The sequence below is a fragment of the Podarcis bocagei genome (genome assembly GCF_964188305.1).
Source record: "Podarcis bocagei genome assembly, chromosome: 11".
Classification (NCBI taxonomy): Eukaryota; Metazoa; Chordata; class Lepidosauria; order Squamata; family Lacertidae; genus Podarcis; species Podarcis bocagei.
This window is the reverse complement of record NC_138136.1, coordinates 41,446,952-41,468,074: the sequence shown is the minus strand read 5'-3', so window position 1 is coordinate 41,468,074 and position 21,123 is coordinate 41,446,952. Positions and strand designations below refer to the sequence as shown.

Genomic DNA, 21,123 nt, shown 5'->3' with positions numbered 1-21,123 from the left:
TACATCTCCCTCCAAATCTCTCCATCCTAGAGCAGGGGCAAGTGTGCTGTGAGGGGAAGGAGAAGGGCCAGAGGGGAATCCTCAGGGGTGGAAGAGGGGCCCAAGGGGTCAGATGTTCCCAATTCCTGCTGTAATTTAAAGTGTTGGTACTGACCTTTAAAGCCCTAAATGGCCTCTGCCCAGTATACCTGAAGGATCGTCTCCACCCCCATCGTTCTGCCCAGACACTGAGGTCCAGCGCCTGAGGGCCTTCTGGCAGTTCCCTCACTGAGAGAAGTGAGGTTACAGGGAACCAGACAGAGGGCCTTCTTGGTAGTGGCGCCCGCCCTGTGGAACACCCTCCCATCAGATGTTAAGGAAATAAACAATTATCTGACTTTTAGAAGACATCTGAAGGCAGCCCTGTTTAGGGAAGTTTTTAATGACTGATGTTTTAGCGTGTTGTTAATATTTTGTTGAGAGCTGCCCAGAGTGGCTGGGGAAACCCAGCCAGATGGGCGGGGTATAAATGATAAATAAATAAATAAATAAATAAATAAATAAATAAATAAATAATAATAATAATAATTTGCATCTATTTGGAATTAATTTTCCATGAGCTTTGTTGGAGTTGCTTCTGAGAAAACATGCGTAAGACTGATTTCTCTAAGGAAGACTCTCAACCCAGATTGGAAAACCTTGTGTTAAAGAATCTGAACTTGTGGGAAGAAGTGTGGAGTGGCAGATAGATTGCTTGGCTTGGGGCTGGAGAGATCTGGGTTCGAGTTCCTCCTCAACAAAAGACCTCCCTGGGTGACCTTGTACCAGGCATCCTGTCCGAGAAACCTAACCGGGTGGTTTTTGAGGACAGAACGGGATAAGCCTGTGCATTATATGGGGAACAAAGGGGGCACGGACATACTTCTAAACATCGCCAACTTACTTTGCAATCCTATCTGCACAGAAAAGTAAACTCTACTGAATTCCAGGGGACTGGCTCCCAAGTATTACAGCTGGAAGGGGGAACCAAGCGACACTTTTGGGCAACTTTCCAAGGGGTATGTGCCAATGGTGGGTGGGGCCAGGGGCAAAAGTGAGCAGAGCAATCCATGTAAATACTTCCTTTGAACTGCAGGCTAGTTTCTGCACACACTCACACATCCCTCTGCATCCTCTGTCCAGACAAGCAAGGGGCATTATCAGGAGTTAAGGTCACAGTTCAGCCAGGCAAAGGACTCTGGGTGCTTCTGGGAGGGCAGTGACTTGAGAAGAGCCAAGCAAAGAGGCCTGGAGAGTTGTATTCAGCCTATACTCCCACCCCAGGCTTGAGATTCCCCACACCTGCATGGCAGGATCCCAGCCCTAGTGGAAAATGCATGTAGATGTTAGGATCCATTAGACTTAAACAAGCCTGCCTGCCACTTTGGGGATCTTTTCCCCATCTGCCACAGTCCATGATGTACCATTTTGTGCAGGAAAGCTGTCGCCTCTCCCCGGCAATGTTCTGCAATTGCCCAACCTCTGTAATTAGCTGGCACTTAATTCTAAAAGTTCATAAAGCAAGGGAAACCAAAAAGGGCTAAACAAATTATAACAGGCTGTCAGTATTTGTCTGAAAACACCACATGTTCGCAAAATGAGGCTCCATCTGGAAAATCTTAACTTGTTTTTGCTGACTCATTACTGCCGACGGCTCATTATTCCATGAGCGAAGGGGACAGACAGGAGATGTCAAGTGACGAGGCCAGACTGGAACCCCAGAAGCAACCAAGCTCAGGCTCAGAAACTGAGCTGGATTTTCCTCTTGGTCTATGTTAACTCTCAACTTCTTTCATTGTGATATAAGCAAGGAGAGCACCCTTCTCTTAGATTCAAAAGAACTACTTATCTGCTCTCTGGAAGCAAACTTTCCTAAGTATGGAGGCCTGGATGGAAGATGGTAACACTAATGACAAACCCGGGCAAGGGAGGCCCAGTGCAATGGGTCATTTGTTCCAGTGGCGTAGCGTGGGGGGTGCAGGGGGGGCCGGCCGCACCGGGCGCAACATCTGGGGGTTAGGGTTAGGGGGCGCAAATTACTTGCCTTGCCCCGGGTGCTGACAACCCACGCTACGCCACTGATTTGTTCCCCCCTTCCCTTCCAAAGATGGGTGGATTGCCAGTATGGTGTAGTGGTTAAGAGCGGTGCACTTGTAATCTGGTGAACCGGGTTTGCTTCCCCGCTCCTCCACATGCAGCTGCTGGGTGACCTTGGGCTACTCACACTTCTCTGAAGTCTCTCAGCCCCACTCACCTCACAGAGTGTTTGTTGTGGGGGAGGAAGGGAAAGGAGAATGTTAGCCGCTTTGAGACTCCTTAAGGGGAGTGAAAGGTGGGATATCAAGTCCAAACTCCTCCTCCTCCTCTTCTTCTTCTTCTTCTTCTTCTTCTGCTTCTGCTTCTGCTTCTTCTTCAGCATCCTCCACCCCAATCATTGACCATGGTGGCCGGCTCTGATGGGTGTTGGGAGTCCAACCACATCTGGAGGGCCAAAGGCACCCCATCCTTGCTGTACAGCAGTGTTTCCCAAAGTTGGGTCTCCAGCTGTTTTTCGACTACAACTCCTATCATCCCTGCCTAGCAGTACCAGTGGTCAAGCATGGTTGGGAACTGTAGTCCAAAAACAGCCTTAGACCCAAGTTTGGGAAACACTGCTCTCCAGGAATGCTCAATGGAGCATCAATCTGGAGGAAGAGATCTGCAGGGATCTCCAAAGGCGGCCACTTGCATGTTCCAAAAGCCCAATCGTTGAATGTTAGATCACATAAGGCAGGGGTGGGGAGACCCTGCTCAACTGAAGGGCTGCATTCCCTTCTGGACAGCAGACAGTGGTGGGTGGAGCCAGAGGCAAAAGTGGGTGGAGCAACAAACGTAAACTTTACCTTTGCACAGTAGCCTAAACACACACAGAGACAGCCTAGATAGCTCAGTTGCTTGGAGCATGGTGCTGATAGCATCAAGGTTACAGGTTCAATCCCCATATGGGACAACAGCATATTCCATTGCAAGGGGTTGGACTAGTTGGACACCACCAAATTTTAAGAGTGAGGTAGGACTCTGGCAACAGCTCTTCAAGATCTCAGCCACAGGTCTCTGCTGTCCTCCTTTTTAAAAAAAAGAACTGGAGCTACCAGGAAGTAAACCTGCGACCTTCTACATGCCAAGCACGTGCTCTGTCCCTGAGCTATGGCCCTGCTCAGTTCTATGGATGTGCCATTAGGCTGATGAAGTTCCTCTTCGAGTTGAAAGCTCTACATTGAAATCTAGGCACAAGCATTGACGTGGACATGTGTTCTCACACTTCTCAAGACATTCCATTGCAACCAATATTTGGCTCTCGGTTGCAGAGAAGAGCTGGTGAAAGCTCAACTGCTTATGTTTACGAGCAAATAAAAAAACTGAAGTATTCACCACTATGGTGTGGTGACGAAAGGATTAAAGAATAAATGCACCAAACCAAACCGATCCTGCATGTATTGTTTCCAGCTGCGGTACACAAGCGACAAAGGGCAGATTTAAGTTACTGTGTTATATGATTGGATTTTCCCGTCAATGGCAATCAGATATATCCCAGCCGTGAGTTTTGATGCACACTTGCACATGCACATACCCATTCTGTGTCCTGCGGCTTGCCAGGTGCTTGACATACAGTTTTCCCTGGATTTGTTGTTGTTGTTCTTTGGTATGCCCCAACAGGTAGCAAAATCAGGAGGTTCCCAGCCCTTTAGCAGCTGCCATGCATGGCTGGAGGGCTGCGTTTGCCTTGGTGAGTCACAGGTGGTGCAGGCCTGAACCAAAACATCAAATACTGCTCCAGAAACACCGTTTTGTGGCAGCAGGGCATATGGGGTGGCCTGGGGCAATGTTATATATATGGGAGGATTTGCAGGCGCTTGCCTTTGTTCATGCCAAGCCAAACCACGTCTGCCCCCCCCCCCGAAGAATCTTTTGTGGGGGCTCAACTCCTCTACCCGCATTTCTTCTTCTTCTTCTTCTTCTTCTTCTTCTTCTTCTTCTTCTTCTTCTTCTTCTTCTTCTTCACCACTGCTACAACAGGTCCCTGCTTTGATACCAAAATATTGTGGGTCTCCAAAATACCTCCTTTTTCATTTTTAAAATATTTCTGAAGGGTCCCCCCGTTATTTTTCCTAAAGGTTCCTCACTGGGATGCGCCTTGTCAGTGGTCATGGATGGTTGGGAATTGTAGTCCAAAAATTGATGGTGGTTTGTTTTTTTAAAAAAAGTTTGCAATTTTTAATTAAAAAACCCTGAAAACAATAGTTTGGTTTTTTGATAGACTGAGATTATATTCTTTGTATTAGGGGGCTGTTATGGGGATTCCCCCCCCCCCCGTGTTTTCATGCATCTATATTAAATTAATGGCTTTTAAAAAAAATGCTATGCGCTCTCTCTCTCTCTGTCTCTCTCTCTCTCTCTCTCTCTCTGTGTGTGTGTGTGTGTGTAAATGTGTTGTAAATTGTTTTGAGACCTTGGGGTAACAAGCAACTCAGAAATAACAACAGCAGCAACAATTCTGTAAAAGAGTGTAAAATAGCTGCCGGGACAGCCTTTGGAAAGGCAGCCTTGCAAGCAGCATTCCTTGCCACACCCCCTTTGGCCACACCCACTGAGACATGCAGCCCCCTCAGAAGATTGCCCATGGGTTACGCTGGCCCTTAGCCCCCCCCCCCAATATATCCACCCCTGAAGTATGTAGCTAGCTGGCCACTCCCTGACCACAAAATGCTTCTAAAAATACGAAATAAGGTTGCAGCAACCAGCACCAGCTCTGGTGGGCATACTGGACCATACTGCTGACATGGGCATCTGACTGCTACTTCTCCCATCGCCAGCCGCTCTCTGGGTGGGCCATGTGAGAAGCCGCTCCTGCCCTGCTGAAATGCCCCTCTTCTGCACAACCTATTAATGAAGGTGCACGAGGCCTGTCCACTTTTTCAGCCGGCCACCCAAGCTCTACAGATGGGAGTCGTTAAGTCTGAAATCACATGACATTTTACTAGCAAAATAAAATATTGTGGCTCAGCAGTTTTATCTAGAGTACTGCAGCCAATCAGTTCTAAGCTGTTAGATGTTCCAGTTCAAACAGGGTCAGGCCGGGGCATGGAGGAGAGAAACCTGGCAAAAGCTGGAAACAACACTCAAAAGTAATATCAAAGTTCTGGGAAGGGTTTTCAGGAGCAGAACCTCTAGCACGTTATCCTACGGAGAGCGGAGTCAGCTCTCTGATATGCATTTTACTTCAATTATTTCCCTACAAAACAAATACAGTTTAAACAAACAAACCGATTTTCACACAGAAAACTAACTCGTACAGACGGCAGGAAAGTATGAGCAAACAAAGAGCAATCGTTGCAATTTAAGCAAATAGAAATAATTAGCAAACAAAAACTTTTACTGCTGTTTCTTTCTTGCAAATGCAAACCCAGAGAAACTGTGGCAGAGAAACCAGCGCTATGGAAAACAGCAGGGAGGGGGCGGAGGGAGAGAGAGAATGTCCTCATGCAGTAGATGAGGATCAACATCTGGAACATTTTACCCATCAAAGTGAAAGGCCCGGGATATTACACACAGTTCCATCATCAAAAGCCCTGCTCGGTAACATGATAGATGCAGAACGGAGTCTGACCAAGGGGACTGCCCGCTCTGCGGTGTCCTCAGACAACCTTCTCTCTGAACCTCTGCTACATACAAGGGAGAAGTCGTGCTTCATATTTCTTTCTTGCTCAACAAAATAAGTCACGCTTTTCTCTGTTTCCCATGTCTTTGGCAGTTTCCCTTTCCTCTGTCCCGCTTGCTTTCGCGGCAGTCATTCCCTTTAAAACAAAAAAAAGCACCACCTATTGCATTGCATTCCCAGCTCCGCGGTTGGATCCTGTCCCAGCTGGATCTCTCTCCTCTGTGTGTCAGACCTTTCCACACCCCGTGAATAATGTTTGGTCAGGCTGTGCAACTTGGTTTATGTCAAACTGTTTTCGGGAGAATTTCCCGGTCATTTGTTTTGGCACACACTACGCTAGGCTTCCCCTCCAGGCCACCCTTTCCCCCTGTCAAGTTTTTTTTGTGGATCTTCAGAGAACTAATTTACTCAGTAAAGGCTCCTGGTAAAAGGGCTTAGTGTGAAGGGGAATTTTAACAAGCCAGGCTAAGCTGATAGTCCCTTGCACAATTTGACCTCTGAGTTATTTCCTGTTTCCCAAATACAGCAAGAAGTTCGCAAAAAAACAAACAGACAGCTGTAATCCTTTAACATTCATCAGGGCAGACAAAAGAAGTGGTTCTTCAAACAATGCAGTGATGACTGCTAGCTTAGATAGATTTAAAGTGGGGTTAGACAAATTTATGGGGGTCAGGTCTATCAGTGGTGATAACAGCCTCAGGGAATGTCCAGATCTCTCTAAATTCCCCTAAATTCTGGGATTCCCACATGCACCTGGGCAGTCACAACGAAAAACAGGATGCTGGACTCAATAGTTTATTGCTCTGATCCACCAGCGTTCTTCTTATTTCTACTAAATATCACACACCCCTCTTTTTTATCTATCTTTGAGCAAGAAATCCCCACACATTTCATATCTTTTCATGCCCTCTTGCCTTTTAAAAAACGAACAAGCAAAAAACCTTCAGTAGCTTTGAATCTGACACACTTGAAGAAAGTTTTTTTTGAGGAGAAAGAGAAATTGATGAATTGATAGTTGTGATTCTCAATACAGACATCAGGCAGGTGCCTTCACTGTACTGCTAAAAATGTTTTAATTATAGGAGCTATCCTGTGTTTTTAATTTGGTGTTTAGGTTATCGTTAACTTTAATTACCTTTTGGCTGTTTTAAACAATAATTGTATTTTTTATTCTTTATTCTTTTTGTAAACTGCTCTGTGGTTTTCTTACAGTTAAGCAGAATATAAGCCTTGTGAAATAATAAATAAAATAAATGCTAGCACTTTGGAACTTAAATCAGCAATAACATATGTATGGCTTGGTCTCAAAGCATGATAACTGCTACACCTATGATGGTGTGTGAGAAGTCAACCTCTTCAGCTGCTCCTCTCCAGAACTGGATTTCACAAAAGTCGCCTATCCAGCAGGAAAGAGATGGTGTGGATATTTAGAGAGTAAATTTCCAGTGGGGCCTATGTTTCTTAGGTTGTGGGATAGCTCCTATACATTTTGCAAAGCAGTTTTATTTTCTGTATTTAAAATACATAGAGATGGGCACTGAGGAGGGAGAACCTACAAGCACTGCTTTGTTTAAAACCATGTTAGCCACTAAACCTCTCCAGTTTTCTATTCTCAAGGCACAGTAAACTGCAGAAATTCAGAATTAACAGCTGTAAGTGCTACAAGAAAGGCATCTTCTACTCTCTGCTGCCCTCTCATGGATTTGCAAGTGTATTTTACTATTTGCCATGTAAGTGGAGAAGGCAAAAAGAAAGTGCCCTTCTTTTACTCAAGTAATCAATTTCTACTGCAGCCATATTGTTGGCATCCATCTGTCTCAAGAGACAACGGAGTGCTCCTCCAGGGGTGAAGTCAAACAGCTACATTAGCAGCTCCAGCTCTGATGGTCTTCTGGCGGTTCCCTCACTGCGAGAAGTGAGGTTGTACGGAACCAGGCAGAGGGCCTTCTCAGTAGTGGCACCCACCCTGTGGAACGCCCTCTCACCACATGTCAAGGAAATAAAAAACTATCTGACTTTTAGAAGACATCTGAAGGCAACCCTATTTAGGGAAGTTTTTAATATTTGATGTTTTATCGTGTTTTTAATATTCTGTTGGAAGCCGCCCAATCATTACTACTACTACTACTACTACTACTACTACTACTACCACTACTACTACATTTGCCAGAGAAATAAAGAATAGGACAGTGGCAGTCCAGAAGAGCTTAAAGTCCAAGTTTTAACAACTGGGAAGAGACTAAAGAGAGGGCATATGTTTGCAACAGGAACAGGAAACCTGATTTTTTAGAAATAGCATTAAATTAAAGTAAAATTGTTTGATTTGTAATAATTTGGAAACTTAATAAAAATAATTTGAAAAAAGAGAGAATAAAGAGAGGACAAAAATTGGAAGAGATGACTGTGAACAAACTGACCTGTGTCAGTTGATGAAAAGCTGAAGTACAAGAATGACTTAGACCTCTGAGATTCTGACATAATAATAAACTGTTCATTACTTTTGTTTGCCCTCTGCAGTCTGAGCACAGGCACATATTTTCAAGACTTTTGGCATAACCACAAAGGTTAAAAAATATATTTTTATAAAAAGACAGGAGACAGAGGAGAGGCAGGAAGGGCAGTTCTTGCCATTTTCAGCGTTCACCTTTCCCAATTATTCTGGGCAGTACTATGCACAACTGCAACCTCTCTTCCTACTTCTGCTGAACTGAGGTCTGAGGTGGTGGAAGTATCCCAGCAAGAAGAGAACACCACACAGCTGCTTTCAACTGCGAGAAACTGGTTTCATCAGGAGGGCCCTAAATAAAAACGGTGGTGCAATTTCACTCCCCTAGCCTTTAAACTGATAATCTTTGGCCATGGAAGAGGCACACAGTGACTGCATATTAACTTTGGAGAATGCTTTGGGCTGCAGTCCATTTTTGCCTTTAATCACAACCATCAGACTCCATCAGACTCGAGAGACAATGGAACCTTAAAGACTAACAAATGTATTATGGCGTAAGCTTTCGTGGACTTGAGCCCCTGTCATCAGATGGCAAGGAGTGAAATCTTAGTTAGTGTGCATACAAAATTATAAGGTGGGAATTGAATGAGATACAGAAATGATAGCCACTGATCATTAGAGCTTAAATGAAGGTTTTAAAAAAGACACACCTTTTACAGCATTGCCAAGATGATTGTATTTTTAGGAGTTCTGGGAGTTAGAAGCTGGAAGCAGCAGGCCCACAAGCCAGAGGGAGCAAGAGCGATGCTTGATTTCTGTTTGAATCCAAGGCTGTGGCTATGGGAAAAGCAAGACCCTCTTGGGATGCTAATGCTGTGAGCCCCTCCACCGTTGGCTCAGGTTGCATATATGTGTAAATAAACCAAATATCTCTGCTCTCTCTCTCATTCCAAATACGAACCCTAGGCAAGCACCTGCAACCCCAAGCACCTGCAATCTTGCACTGCTCCGAGATCACAGTGGAGAGCAACAGTATGAATTAGTGGATCAGGGAACCCTTCACAAGAAACCGTCTTGATAGCCCAGATATCCAGGTACAGGTAAGCTGATGAACACATTAAAATGTATGTGTATGTGTGTGTGTGGGGGGGGGGAATCATTTGTCTTGAATTTAACTCACAAGTGATGGCTTCAGTTGCTTGGTACCGTCAAGCTCAATGCCATCGCTTGGGGCTTAAATTAATCAATACTGACTGGGGTCTGTGCACCTTAGGAACCCCTCCTTCCTGCTCCATTATATCTATGTGGGGAGTGATGCCCCATGCCCCTGTTTTGTATGGAAGTCAGTCCTGTAAGAGCACAGAGCTACACAGTACAATACTCTGCCAAGAGTATGCCTGGCTATTCATCTGCTGGATTTTCAGTGCTTAGTCAAAGTGCAACTTTTTTCCAAAGTTGTTTTATGCTTGTTTTCTGGCTGCTGCACATGTTTTTTTATCTTTTCTTTGGCTATGTTTTAATCAAGCCGCATTTTGTTTTGGTGTATGTTTTAAATTTTTAAAAGTGATTTGAATGGCATTTTCCCTGGATATACGCCACATTTAGGCACCATTCCGATGGCAAAGAACACAGCCTACACAGCCTTGAAATAATAAAAATAGTGGACTAACTATTATTATTATTATTGACAAACTGAATGCACAATGTGCTCACCCCAGCACCTCCCTCAGGTGAGGCTCATAGAAAAAGGCATCTGATGAAGATCACAGAGTCTGAGCTGGTCCATGTGGGGGAAATGGTCATTATTGTTATTATTATTATTGAGATAGTGGGGTCCTGAACCACCTAAGACTTTATAGATCAAAATCAGCCATTTGAGCTGAGCACAGAAAATACCCAATAAGTCATAGTGCAGTTGGGAAAATGCCAACAAAAAAGAAACTTTAATGAAACCTCCTTAAGCCTTAGCATTTTGTTTTATTGCTTCAGTGCAAATCATGGGCATGATCCAGTCAAAGTCAAGCATCAGAATCCCATTGGTCTGGAGGGAGAGTTAAACCAAGTGTTTAAATTTCTACCATTGAGAACAAATGAGGCTTAAAAGTGCTTAACTCTGGCTGGACTGTGCCCAACGTGTATTATCCACCGAAGGCTTTATTTAATAAGCACGCTTCGGTGAACCTAAACTATGACTCACTGGAAGGGGGAAACACCTTTTTGGCTGGAGAGCAAAGAAGACAAGTCAGTAAGATTTTAAAGAAGATACAGAGCTGGGGCATGCTGTGAGTGGTGGAATATGCAGGTGCTATTCACAGCCTGCAGTTACCACCAGTACAAACAACAGAAGAGGGAAATGGGGTCAGCAAGTGGGGGTGGTCATGGATCAGAAGGAACGGGATACCCCCCTTATTGAGAATGCCATTGGGCACACCAGCGGGGTAGACTGCGGTGGAAACAGAAGCTCCAGGGTAGCAATTTAGACCAGGAGAAGCCCCCATGAGAAAGGGTTAAGTACAGTTCCCCTGCACTAAGCCCTCTCCCACCACAGCCGACTTGAACTAAAAATAAACAAATCAGTCACGGATCTCCCAATATTTTGCATTGTTCAGCCTACAGCTTTTCTGTAACAATTCTGCACGCACATCCAATGGAAAATACTCAGGCAAAATTCAGATACTAGCTGGAGATACTATCAGGTTCCATGAGGTGTTTCACTATTCTGGGCTCCCTAATGAAGGGCTCCAGACTTTCTTTATTCCCATCATTCCCCTCTTGTCTTTCCTGGCCCTGGCCGGCGTTGCTCTTAATTTTTGCCCTTCTGGCCTCAGACAAACGGAGACCTCACCTGTACAGCTGTTTCTCTGTCCTGGTTCCCCGGCCTGCAGAGGCAGAGCAACAGCAGGGAAACTTACTAGCAGCAAAAGACGGCACTTCAAACACCTCTGACAATAATCTGTGAGGAGGAAAGCTGGCGCCAAATTTCTAAATTGCTGTAGGAAGGGGAGGGAAGCCTGCACCATCCCTTCTGCCCTCCTTGGCGCTCTGCCTTCATATAACGTGCATTGCCACAACTACCAGGGTTTTATGTGCCCCGAGGAGAGATTCTATGCTTGTGCCACTCAGTCTGTTGTTATGGTAACACCTATAACATCAAATGCAGCATTATGCCTAGGGATGGGCCCACCAGTTCAGGCAAAGGACTATCTGAGCCAAACCTCTGGTACGTCTCACAGCTTTGGGTTGGCTTCGCATTTCCTTCAGCATGCTGGAGCCAAACCGTTCAGGCACCAAAGCACACCCGTTAATTTGAAGCCTAGGCCTGGTAAAACTGGTAGGTTTTCTGACGGAAGTGAAGGAAGGCATTACAGAGGCCTGCGTGATTCTTCCAGAAGAAAATCGGTACTAAGTCCCCTAGTGCCTCCCTTTTTAAAGAGTTTTTCCAAAAGTCCCTTAAAGGACTTTCTAGTTTGCAATGCAGTTGCAATGCAGCAGTAAAACCACTATTGCGTAAGGACACAAATCTTTTAAGTTGCCGGGGACTCCAAGGAATTAAAACAAAAAGAAAATGTCAGGCTGGTATCTAATTTAAAGGACTACAATAAACCTTCAGGGGCTATTTGGTTCTTACCCTTAGCTACAGCCAGTGCTTTTTTTTCCTTAAAAAAAAATGTTTAGGGGGTACTCTCATTTTGACTCAAGAAAATCACCATTTTATAGTTCAAATTGAGGAAAATAAATACAGTAAATGGACAAAAGTACAAAGATTCACAAAATGTTTAGGAGCATGCGTACCCCTGCGTCCCCCCAGAAAAAACCACTGGCTACAGCTGTGGGAAAGGTATTAATACCAACCATACTATAAACTATGAGTGGTTCCAGACTAGCCAAGCATAAGATCAGTGCATACTGATACATGCAATAATTGCAAAACAAAATAACTGCATGCGGTATGTGATTTTTGCTGCGTACAACTGTTATATGAATGGCACAAAAGCTGAGAACATTAGAGAAGCCTTCTGGATCAGGCCAACAACCCATCCAGGCCAACATCCTATTCTCACAGATGCCTAAGAAAAGCACAACAGCATTCTGTCCACCTGTGATTCCCAGCATTTGGTCTTCAGAAGCATTACTGCCTCTGTGCAGGCAGAGCATAGCCATTGTGACCAGTAGCTACTGGTACCCACGTCCTCTGTGAATTTGCCTTATCCTCTTTAAAAACCATGTAAGTTGGTGGCCATAGCTACCTCTCCTAGCAGCATATTTGATGGTGTGACGAAGTACTTTCATTAGTTTGTCCTGAATCTTCAAACATTCGGCTTCACTACTGTTGTTGCTGTTGCTTACATTTCTATACCACCTTTATCTTCCAAGGTTCTCAAGGTGGTGTACATGGCTCTCCTCCTCCCCATTTCATCTTCATAAGAACCCTTTGAGGTAGGTCAGGCTAGGTGATGGTGACTGGCCCAAGGTCACCCAGTGAGCTCCATGACTGAGCGGCATTTGAACCCTGCTCTTCAAAGTCCTGGTCCAACATTCTAATCATTCCACCACACTAGTGTTATGGAGAAGGGCCACAGCATAGTGGTGGAGAACTCACCTTGCATGCAGAGGGCTCCTGGTTCAAGCTCTGGCATCTCCAGGTAGAGCTTTCTCATACTAGGTATATACCCCTCTATCACATCTCCTCTTACACGCCTTTCCTCTAAACTCAAAAGCTCCAAAATGTTGCAATCTTTCTTCATAGGGGAGTTGCCCCATCGACTTAATCATTGGGGTTGCCCTTCTCTGAACCTTTCCCAGCTCTGCAATATTCTTCTTGAGGCAAGGGTGATGAGGTGAGCTGGGCGCACCCCCATCCACCAGTTCATTGTAAATTATGAAGGTGCTGAATTATCTTTTAACTCAGGGGTTTGACAAGAAGCTAAAATGTAGCTTCACCTGTATTAACCCGCCTTTGTGGACTCATCTAGACCAGAATTTTAATCATGCATAATATAAAGCGGTAAGCGCAGACGAGGGCATCCTTTAAAAAGTTAATCACAACCATAAACCTGAGAGTTCCTGTCTGTGACAAGTACCAGGGCATTTTCTACACTGATTTAGCAACAATAGCATTTTCAAAGATGGGCTTTTCCAGTAACTGAGGGCCAAGCTAGATGAGATGCTGTTCGCACAATTAGTGATGGCAGCAAAGGGCTTTTAAAAAAGTAAATTGCAGAAATTGATGCCTCAATCGCAGAAAGAGCATGGGGTGGTGGCCAAGCGTTAAGGCATCCTACCTCTCTCACCAGGTCCTGATTAGGACTGGTACAGCCACACACAGTAAGAATCGACTTTTTAAAGCTACATAAGGAGACCCTGTTCAGTTCAGCCTCCTCTTCACATAGTGGCCAACCAAAAACCTATGGGAAGCCTGCCTGCAGGACCTAAGGACAAGAGTCGTCTCCCCACCAGTTGTTTTCCAGCAACTGGTGCTCAGAAGCATATTGCTTCTGCCCATGGATGTGGTGCATATCCAGTCAGCCTTACCCTCCACTCAGGCCGTCCCTAATTGTGTGAATGGTGTCGCACGTAGTTTGGGCATCAGACTGGCAAACACTTAATTCGCTCCCAGGTGTGTGTAAAGGGGCAACCCCTCTCTCACACAAACATTGCTATTCCATTCCATGGAAGGTGAAATGAGGCAAAGCTAACATATTGAAACAAAAGTTGAAGTCTCAATTACTGAAAACAATGGGCAAAATAAAAAAATTCCTTCCAGTAGCACCTTAAAGACCAACTAAGTTAGTTCTTGGTATGAGCTTTCATGTGCATGCACACTTCTTCAGATACACTGAAACAGAAGTTGCCAGACTTCTACTGCTACTGGAAGGAATTTTTTTATTTTGACTATGGCAGACCAACACGGCTACCTATCTGTAACTGAAAACAATGGGGTTGACAATCTGCCATGAATGTTGGAGGATTATCACCATCATCATGACTTCATGTAACCAATACAGTTTTCAAAAGCGTGTCCCGAGCACACCCAGATCAAGGAGGGCAAATGGCTGGTAGTTTCTAGTTCTTTATGGACTAAGCATTTGCTTACAGTAGCTCCAAAAGTGCACAGAACTTGCACATAAACGCTTCTTGCAATTAAGTAGCTGACACCCCCTCTCTCCCCAGGCTTGTGCTCAGGGCTGGACTGCTGGAGGAACCGCATAACCACACCTCCGCCCACGCATGTGCAAGCAACCTTGTGGTCATTATCGGAGGGCCTTCTTCAGTTGCCTCCCCCATGAGAGGTCCGGAGGGTGGCAACATGGAATGGGCCTTTTCTGTGGTGGCTCCCTATTTGTGGAATGCTCTCCCCAGGGAGGCCTGCCTGCCACCTTCATTACATGTCTTTAGGCACCAGGTGAAAACCTTTCTGCAACCAGGCATTTGGCTGATAAACATCCCATGGCCTTTTGCATCATGTCTGTGGGCAGCAGGCCCAGCTATACGTTAGCAGACCTGGAGCTCTGCATTCCTTGTTTGCAATATTTATACCCCAGTTTTCATTTCTCAGTGAAAATACGGGCAGAGAACAAAGGGTTTTCCAGGTGGTGTCCCATCCAGGCACTAAATAGGCCCAACTCTGGCTTAGTTTCAGCAAGGTGGGCTCCCTGTCATGTTCAATCCCATTGAAATTATTGTCCCGACCAGCAGGCATACTGGGAATAACAGCTGTGAGTTGCTCATCATGCTAATTTCCCACAATGCCTCAATGCAGCACCACTCCGAGGCATTGTGTGAAATTTTAAATGGGAGGCGGCTTCCCAGACCCAACCACTACCACTGCAGGAAGGAAATTAAATTGTAGCACACCTTGGCTATCACAGAAGTGGAAATGCTATGGGCTAAGAGAAGCCTTTCATGGGCTTTAAAAAATGCTCAGTTAATACACGTCCACAAGTATTTTACAAACCAACTATGTATCATCCAGACTATAGAAAAGTGTGGCCCAGAGCTTTCCAAACCGTGTGTCGCGACACGTTAGTGTACTGGCTGCAGTGTGTAGGTGCGTCGCGTAAACGCTCCTCACACTCCTCCCAGAGCTGGAAAGGGACTAGCGTAACCTCTGGTTTGCTAGTAAAACTGAATTATAAAACAATACAATCTCATTGAAAAGGTGTGACCAAATCAAGCCACATTAAGTTGTCTTACCTGTTATGGTCGCTTTGTTGATGGATGGTTGGTTACACATGGGTGACCGTCTGATAGAAAAGAGGGGGGGGGAATGTAAGTCGTCAGCATAAAACCATTTTTATCAGTGTCACTGGTGATTTTGGGGGGAGGGGGGTAGGGATCATGACATCAGCACAGAATTAAGCTGCCACAGGCATCAGGAAGGGAATGGGGGAATTGAACATGTGGTTGCAATTTCATCTGTGGCCATGCATTTGATGCCACTTGCAAATTTGGACTCGGTGGGAAAAGGTTAGCATGGAGAGCGCAGCACATGCATTTGGCCAGAAGCCATTCCAAACCTAGAACTAGCAGCTGGCTCATCATGTGTACAGCTCACTGCAGTGACCTTTGTCTATGCTGTTATGTATCAGTGTACATCAGCGCACAGCCATGCTGGCTGAGACTCATGGGAGTTGTAGTCTGAACATCTGAAGGACACCAGGTGGAGGAAGGCTAGCGTACGTGGTAGAACACAGTAATGACACAAAATGAAGGGAATTGTTGACAGTTCTGCTGGTAGCTGCTCATTCAGAAACTGCTAAATGGTGGCATTCCGCAGCAGGCCTGTCAACAGATTCACAATATGCTCAGGTGTGGTCCATTGCTCTGGCCCAGAAATTGACCTGTCAAGTCAGGGCAGCCAAAGGCAAGAGGAGTCCTTTATCCTATTACAACACTCAACATCCATTCATCTTTCATATGAGACAGGGTGATCAATTGAGACCACCTCCTCAGACCTCCAGAAACATCTGCAGGGACTTATTGGACTAGACTTAAATGTGCATTATAAACTTGTTCTATGTAGTGGTTCTTACTTCAAGCTGCTGTTATGCTTTTCCCCCCAAGAAATGACAGACTAGCTGCTATGGTTGTTGCTTATTGTATTTTGTATTAGGTTTATTATATGTGGAAAAAGCAATAAAGCAAAAATGAAAGGAGCATTAACTCAAAACGTTAGGAAGGAGGAAAAGGCCACACTTACTTGCTAGGTGCTCGATCCGGCAGGTTGGTTAATGCAGCAAAATTATTCCGTACAGTACGTAAGCTGGCCAGCACCTGTAGCAAATAAAGTGGATGCTTCATTCTCAGTTTCACCAGGTATGCTACCCATTTCTCTCTGCTCCATTGATCAGCAAGCCGAAGGCTTTCTAAACAATCTCTTAAAACTTTCCAGGATTATTTTGGTGTCTGAAGCCTTTGACCGTTACTTCACAATGAAGCTTTTGAACTGCAAGAACAATCATTTTGTCGCTTTCCTTCTCACAAAAGAAGCCATTATTTGTTTAAAAAGCAGCCTTGTTCAAAGAAGACAAAAATTCTGTATAAAACACTCTTTGTTTCTCTGAAATTACAGCGCTTTGAAAAGAATGGTCTACTGATGTCCACTGCCATTTGCACCAGAATTATCCCAGCAGTTAACAACTGCACAATAAGATCCTCTCACACTTGACATTCATATAAAGTTGTTATCAAATAAATCCACGTCACCCTGATTTGCTGGCACCAAACAGGTGTGTAGGTGTGTGTGTGTGTGTGTGCGCGCACACACACACACGCACACACACAAACATTGGAAGCACACCTTAAAGTACCTGGACTGGAATAGTACTTCTAGTGAATTAAAATGGCAACAGTTTGGGGCATAGAATCTCAAATGCACTAGTACCTTGCACATTCATAAACTGCTGGTGTGGCACTGCTGATCACTTGTGTTGGGGAAGAGATGGCAAACAGTGTGCCCTTGCTTCAGACCCTCATTAAGAGGTGCTTTGCACCATCAGGGCTCACCATGCTTCAAAATCAGTTCACTGAACAGCATGGCAGTCTGATGTTCAAAGAAAAGAAGTTTCTTTTTTAAGGAAACTCCCACCTACCCACACTTCCGCTGGGTCATTGCGTGTTCTTTGTGTGAGCCTATGCAGCTCCTTAGAGAGCCAGTTTGATATAAGAACTAGCATGTCAGACTAGGACTAGGGAGAGCTGGCTTCAAATCCCCACACAGCCATGAACTCACTGAGTGATCTTGGGCTGGTTCTGAACTCTCAGGCTGGGACACACCATGCGCTTAAAGCGTACCCCCCTCCAAAGGATCATGGGAACTGTAGTTTGCACCTCACAGAGCCACAGTTCCCAGCACCCTTAACAAATCACAATTCCTAGGACCCCTTTTTGGGGAGGGGTGTGTGCTTCAAATGTATAGGGGGAATGCAGCCTCAGTTTAGTGCAGGCTTCCTCAACCTCGGCCCTCCAGATGTTTTTGGCCTACAACTCCCATGATCCCTAGCTAGCAGGACCAGTGGTCAGGGATGATGGGAATTGTAGTCTCGAAACATCTGGAGGCCAAGGTTGAGAAAGTCTGGTTTAGTGTTATTGTGAGGATAAAATCTGAGGCAGAATCATGTCTACCCCTTTGAGCTTCATAGAGGAAAGGTGGGGTACAAATGTAGCAAACAAATACAGTGGTATTTGTTTAAGAGCGGTTTAAGCGGTTTAAGAACAGCCCTGTTTGCGAACTATTTGGTATAAGAACCCTGCAAAACCGGAAGTAGTGCTCCGGTTAGCGAACTTTACCTCGGTCTACGAACGGAATCCGAATGATGGAAGGGCACCAGCGGCGGGAGGCCTCATTAGGGAAAGCACACTTCGTTTAAGAACGGCTTTGGTTTAAGAACAGATTTCCGGAACGGATTAAGTTCGTAAACCGAGGTACCACTGTAAATAAAAGTTAGATGGTAGACACCATCAGATTTCTTTCTAAGCACCTCTAAGCAATACAAGTTAGCCATGGAAGTGGTTCCATTTCAGAATGTTATTTTTGGAACATCATAGTAATAATAACAAAAGCTGTAGCTCATCCAAAGCCTGAAAACAGTTTCCCCCGTTTGATCCTTTCATATATGGCTACATCATGGCATGAGGAGCCTACCTGAGCAAACGGTGTCACAATCAAGTCATCTCCATGTCTGAAAAATAAAACAGCAAAGTAATCAGTATCAGATGGCTTTGCTCCCCTCCATCAGGTTCAAAATGATACATTATTCTTTATTCATCTTGTCCTCAACTACTTTCTCACCGTGGATTCATTCCAGCTGCGCTATCTGAAGTAACTTTGGGGTGGACAAGCACCTATGACTCCAGTGTGGCTTTTTAAAGACTTGCACACAGCTGTAGAGAACAGATAAATGAGCAAAGATTGAGTGCTCAGGGTTGTGTTCCTTTAAACTCAGGGAAATCCTGCATCCCAAAAAAACAAGCCAGGCATGCCCTGGCAGTTGGTAGCGCCCACAGTTACTTTTCATTGGAGAGGCCAGCCCACTGGAACACCAAAAGTGATTCGCATCAAGTGTTAACGAACGGATAACCATTTGCGAGGTTCGGACAAGCTAGTAACTGCAGATGACAGGGAAGTGTTTCATAGGCTAATAAAAACCCAGTAAAACTTTTCAACTGACTCACATGTCCTCAGTGTTACGGAGAGTGTGCTGTTGCTGGAGCAACCATACCCACATCACACTGTGACGTAGGAGTAAAGTTATCAGGGTGACGTCTCTTAGCCGGAGGGGGGAGGGGGAAGCAAGGAGGTCACCCAGACTCTTGCAGGGGGAAAAACACCTTCCGTCAAGCCCAAAATATTTATCACTCTCATATAAATAAAACTGCAGAGTAACACAAAAGTTGGCACATGGGTTACATAGGAGTCTTTTCCTCTTAAGTTACTAGGGTCATTGGCTAACCTAAGAAGGACGTCAACTGGAGACATTACATAATATAGAAAATCACTCATTTTTTATTTATTTGTTAAATGGAAATGCTCTCGAAGAGTGAAACATTCAGGCCAAGCTTTCCAACGCATTCTCACAAACTCCGGCAACCCATAATTGAATATGAATAAGACCTGCCAAAACATGCCTTGGGTAGATTCCAAACAGAGATAAAAGGTGACAATTCTGTGAAGAGCTAATTCCAGACGTAACCAACTGCAAGGTTGCAGCCTATGGCTCCATCTCTGACTGTGAGGGAGGAGGAACCCTCATAAAGGAACACAAATTGAGCTGTTGCTTATGCTATCTAGGATGAAAGACATGGTTCTACTTAACCTCTGATACACAATCCTAGGATGGTGCTGTTGTGGTTTACATTGATGTCCTGTTTTCTCCCCTGTTACCTGCTCTGCAAGCCTCTGCAGGCATCCACAGAAGATTCACAGCTATAGAGGATCATTGGAGCAACAACTAAAGTCTGGTTCTATCATGAGAATGAGGCAGACATATGAATAGCTCTTTTAACAAGCAAATCAGACCTTTCTTCTTGTTTCAGCTCACAGCAAGACTGTGAGATAGAATCATAGAGTTGGAAGAGACCACAAGGGCCATCGAGTCCAACCCCCTGCCAAGCAGGAAACACCATCAGAGCACTCCTGACATATGGTTGTCAAGCCTCTGCTTAAAGACCTCCAAAGCAGGAGACTCCACCACACTCCTTGGCAGCAAATTCCACTGTCAAACAGCTCTTACTGTCAGGAAGTTCTTCCTAATGTTTAGGTGGAATCTTCTTTCTTGTAGTTTGGATCCATTGCTCCGTGTCCGCTTCTCTGGAGCAGCAGAAAACAACCTTTCTCCCTCCTCTATGTGACATCCTTTTATATATTTGAACATGGCTATCATATCACCCCTTAACCTCCTCTTCTCCAGGCTAAACATGCCCAGCTCCCTTAGCCGTTCCTCATAAGGCATCGTTTCCAGGCCTTTGACCATTTTGGTTGCCCTCCTCTGGACACGTTCCAGTTTGTCAGTGTCCTTCTTGAACTGTGGTGCCCAGAACTGGACACAGTACTCCAGGTGAGGTCTGACCAGAGCAGAATACAGTGGCACTATTACTTCCCTTGATCTAGATGCTATACTCCTATTGATGAGGCCCAGACTTGCATTGGCTTTTTTAGCTGCCGCGTCACACTGTGGTCAACCTCCTTTCCATTTTACAGACTTCTTGAAGTCACATAATAATTCCGTGCTCAACATAGGGGGGTGTAAAACCAGACTGTAAATTCAAGTGAGACCCTAGGGTGGGCTGAAAGGGGAAAATGACCCAACATGGCAGACTCTCAAAATCTAAACAAAATCAAAACCTCTAACAAAGACAAGAAAACCAGAACTAACTTGCTGTCTCTTAAGCAGGCACAAACATGTTCACATGATTTGGCCTAACACTATAATCACCACACCAAGCTAGAGGAAGTCTGGCACCAATGAAGAAGTAATACAATATTTAAATGGTCTTATGAAACATACATTCAAACTGGCTATTAGAGACATGACAAATCAGCTGAGAGTTAAGTGCTATTAAACCCAAGAGTCCATTAAATCCATGTTAACTGCTCTCAATTTGAGAGGGCAGAAACTATAAGTCTGTAGGACTAATCCAGCCCACTGGTTAGGGAACAGTCGCCAGTCAGATAATTGTAGAGTTGGAAAGCGCCATGAGAGTCATCTACATGTAGTCCTTCTCCCTGCAATGCAGGAATCTTTTGCCCAATGTAGCGCTTGAACCCATGACCTTGAGATTGGGAACCCCATGCTCTACTGAATTAGCTATATGGGAAGTGCAAGTGCCAAGTGTAGTGACACTCATAGGTAAAGAGATACCCTTGCTGTTGCCCTGCAAATCATCCAGCCATCTTCTGACAGATCCCAATCTACTCCCTGCCTGCCTCTGATCTTGGTAATCGGGCAGCACTCCTGCAGGG

The 21,123-nt window shown here is 44.9% G+C and overlaps 1 protein-coding gene across 10 annotated transcripts in view; it reads right to left on the bottom strand.

Moving 5' to 3' along the window:
• Positions 1-21,123, bottom strand: part of PDE4D (phosphodiesterase 4D) — a 654,687-nt gene that overhangs the window by 99,868 nt on the left and 533,696 nt on the right. For 8 of the 10 annotated variants that reach the window (XM_081212798.1, XM_081212802.1, XM_081212800.1 and 5 more), the window contains 3 exons: positions 18,307-18,343; positions 16,363-16,436; positions 15,357-15,406 (listed from right to left, as the gene is read on the bottom strand). In XM_081212798.1, the coding sequence (XP_081068924.1) occupies positions 15,357-15,406; positions 16,363-16,436; positions 18,307-18,343 (161 nt within the window). Of the gene's footprint in view, positions 1-15,356; positions 15,407-16,362; positions 16,437-18,306; positions 18,344-18,453; positions 18,643-21,123 lie in introns of those variants that run through there. The other 2 variants (XM_081212806.1, XM_081212799.1) reach the window with 2 other exon arrangements.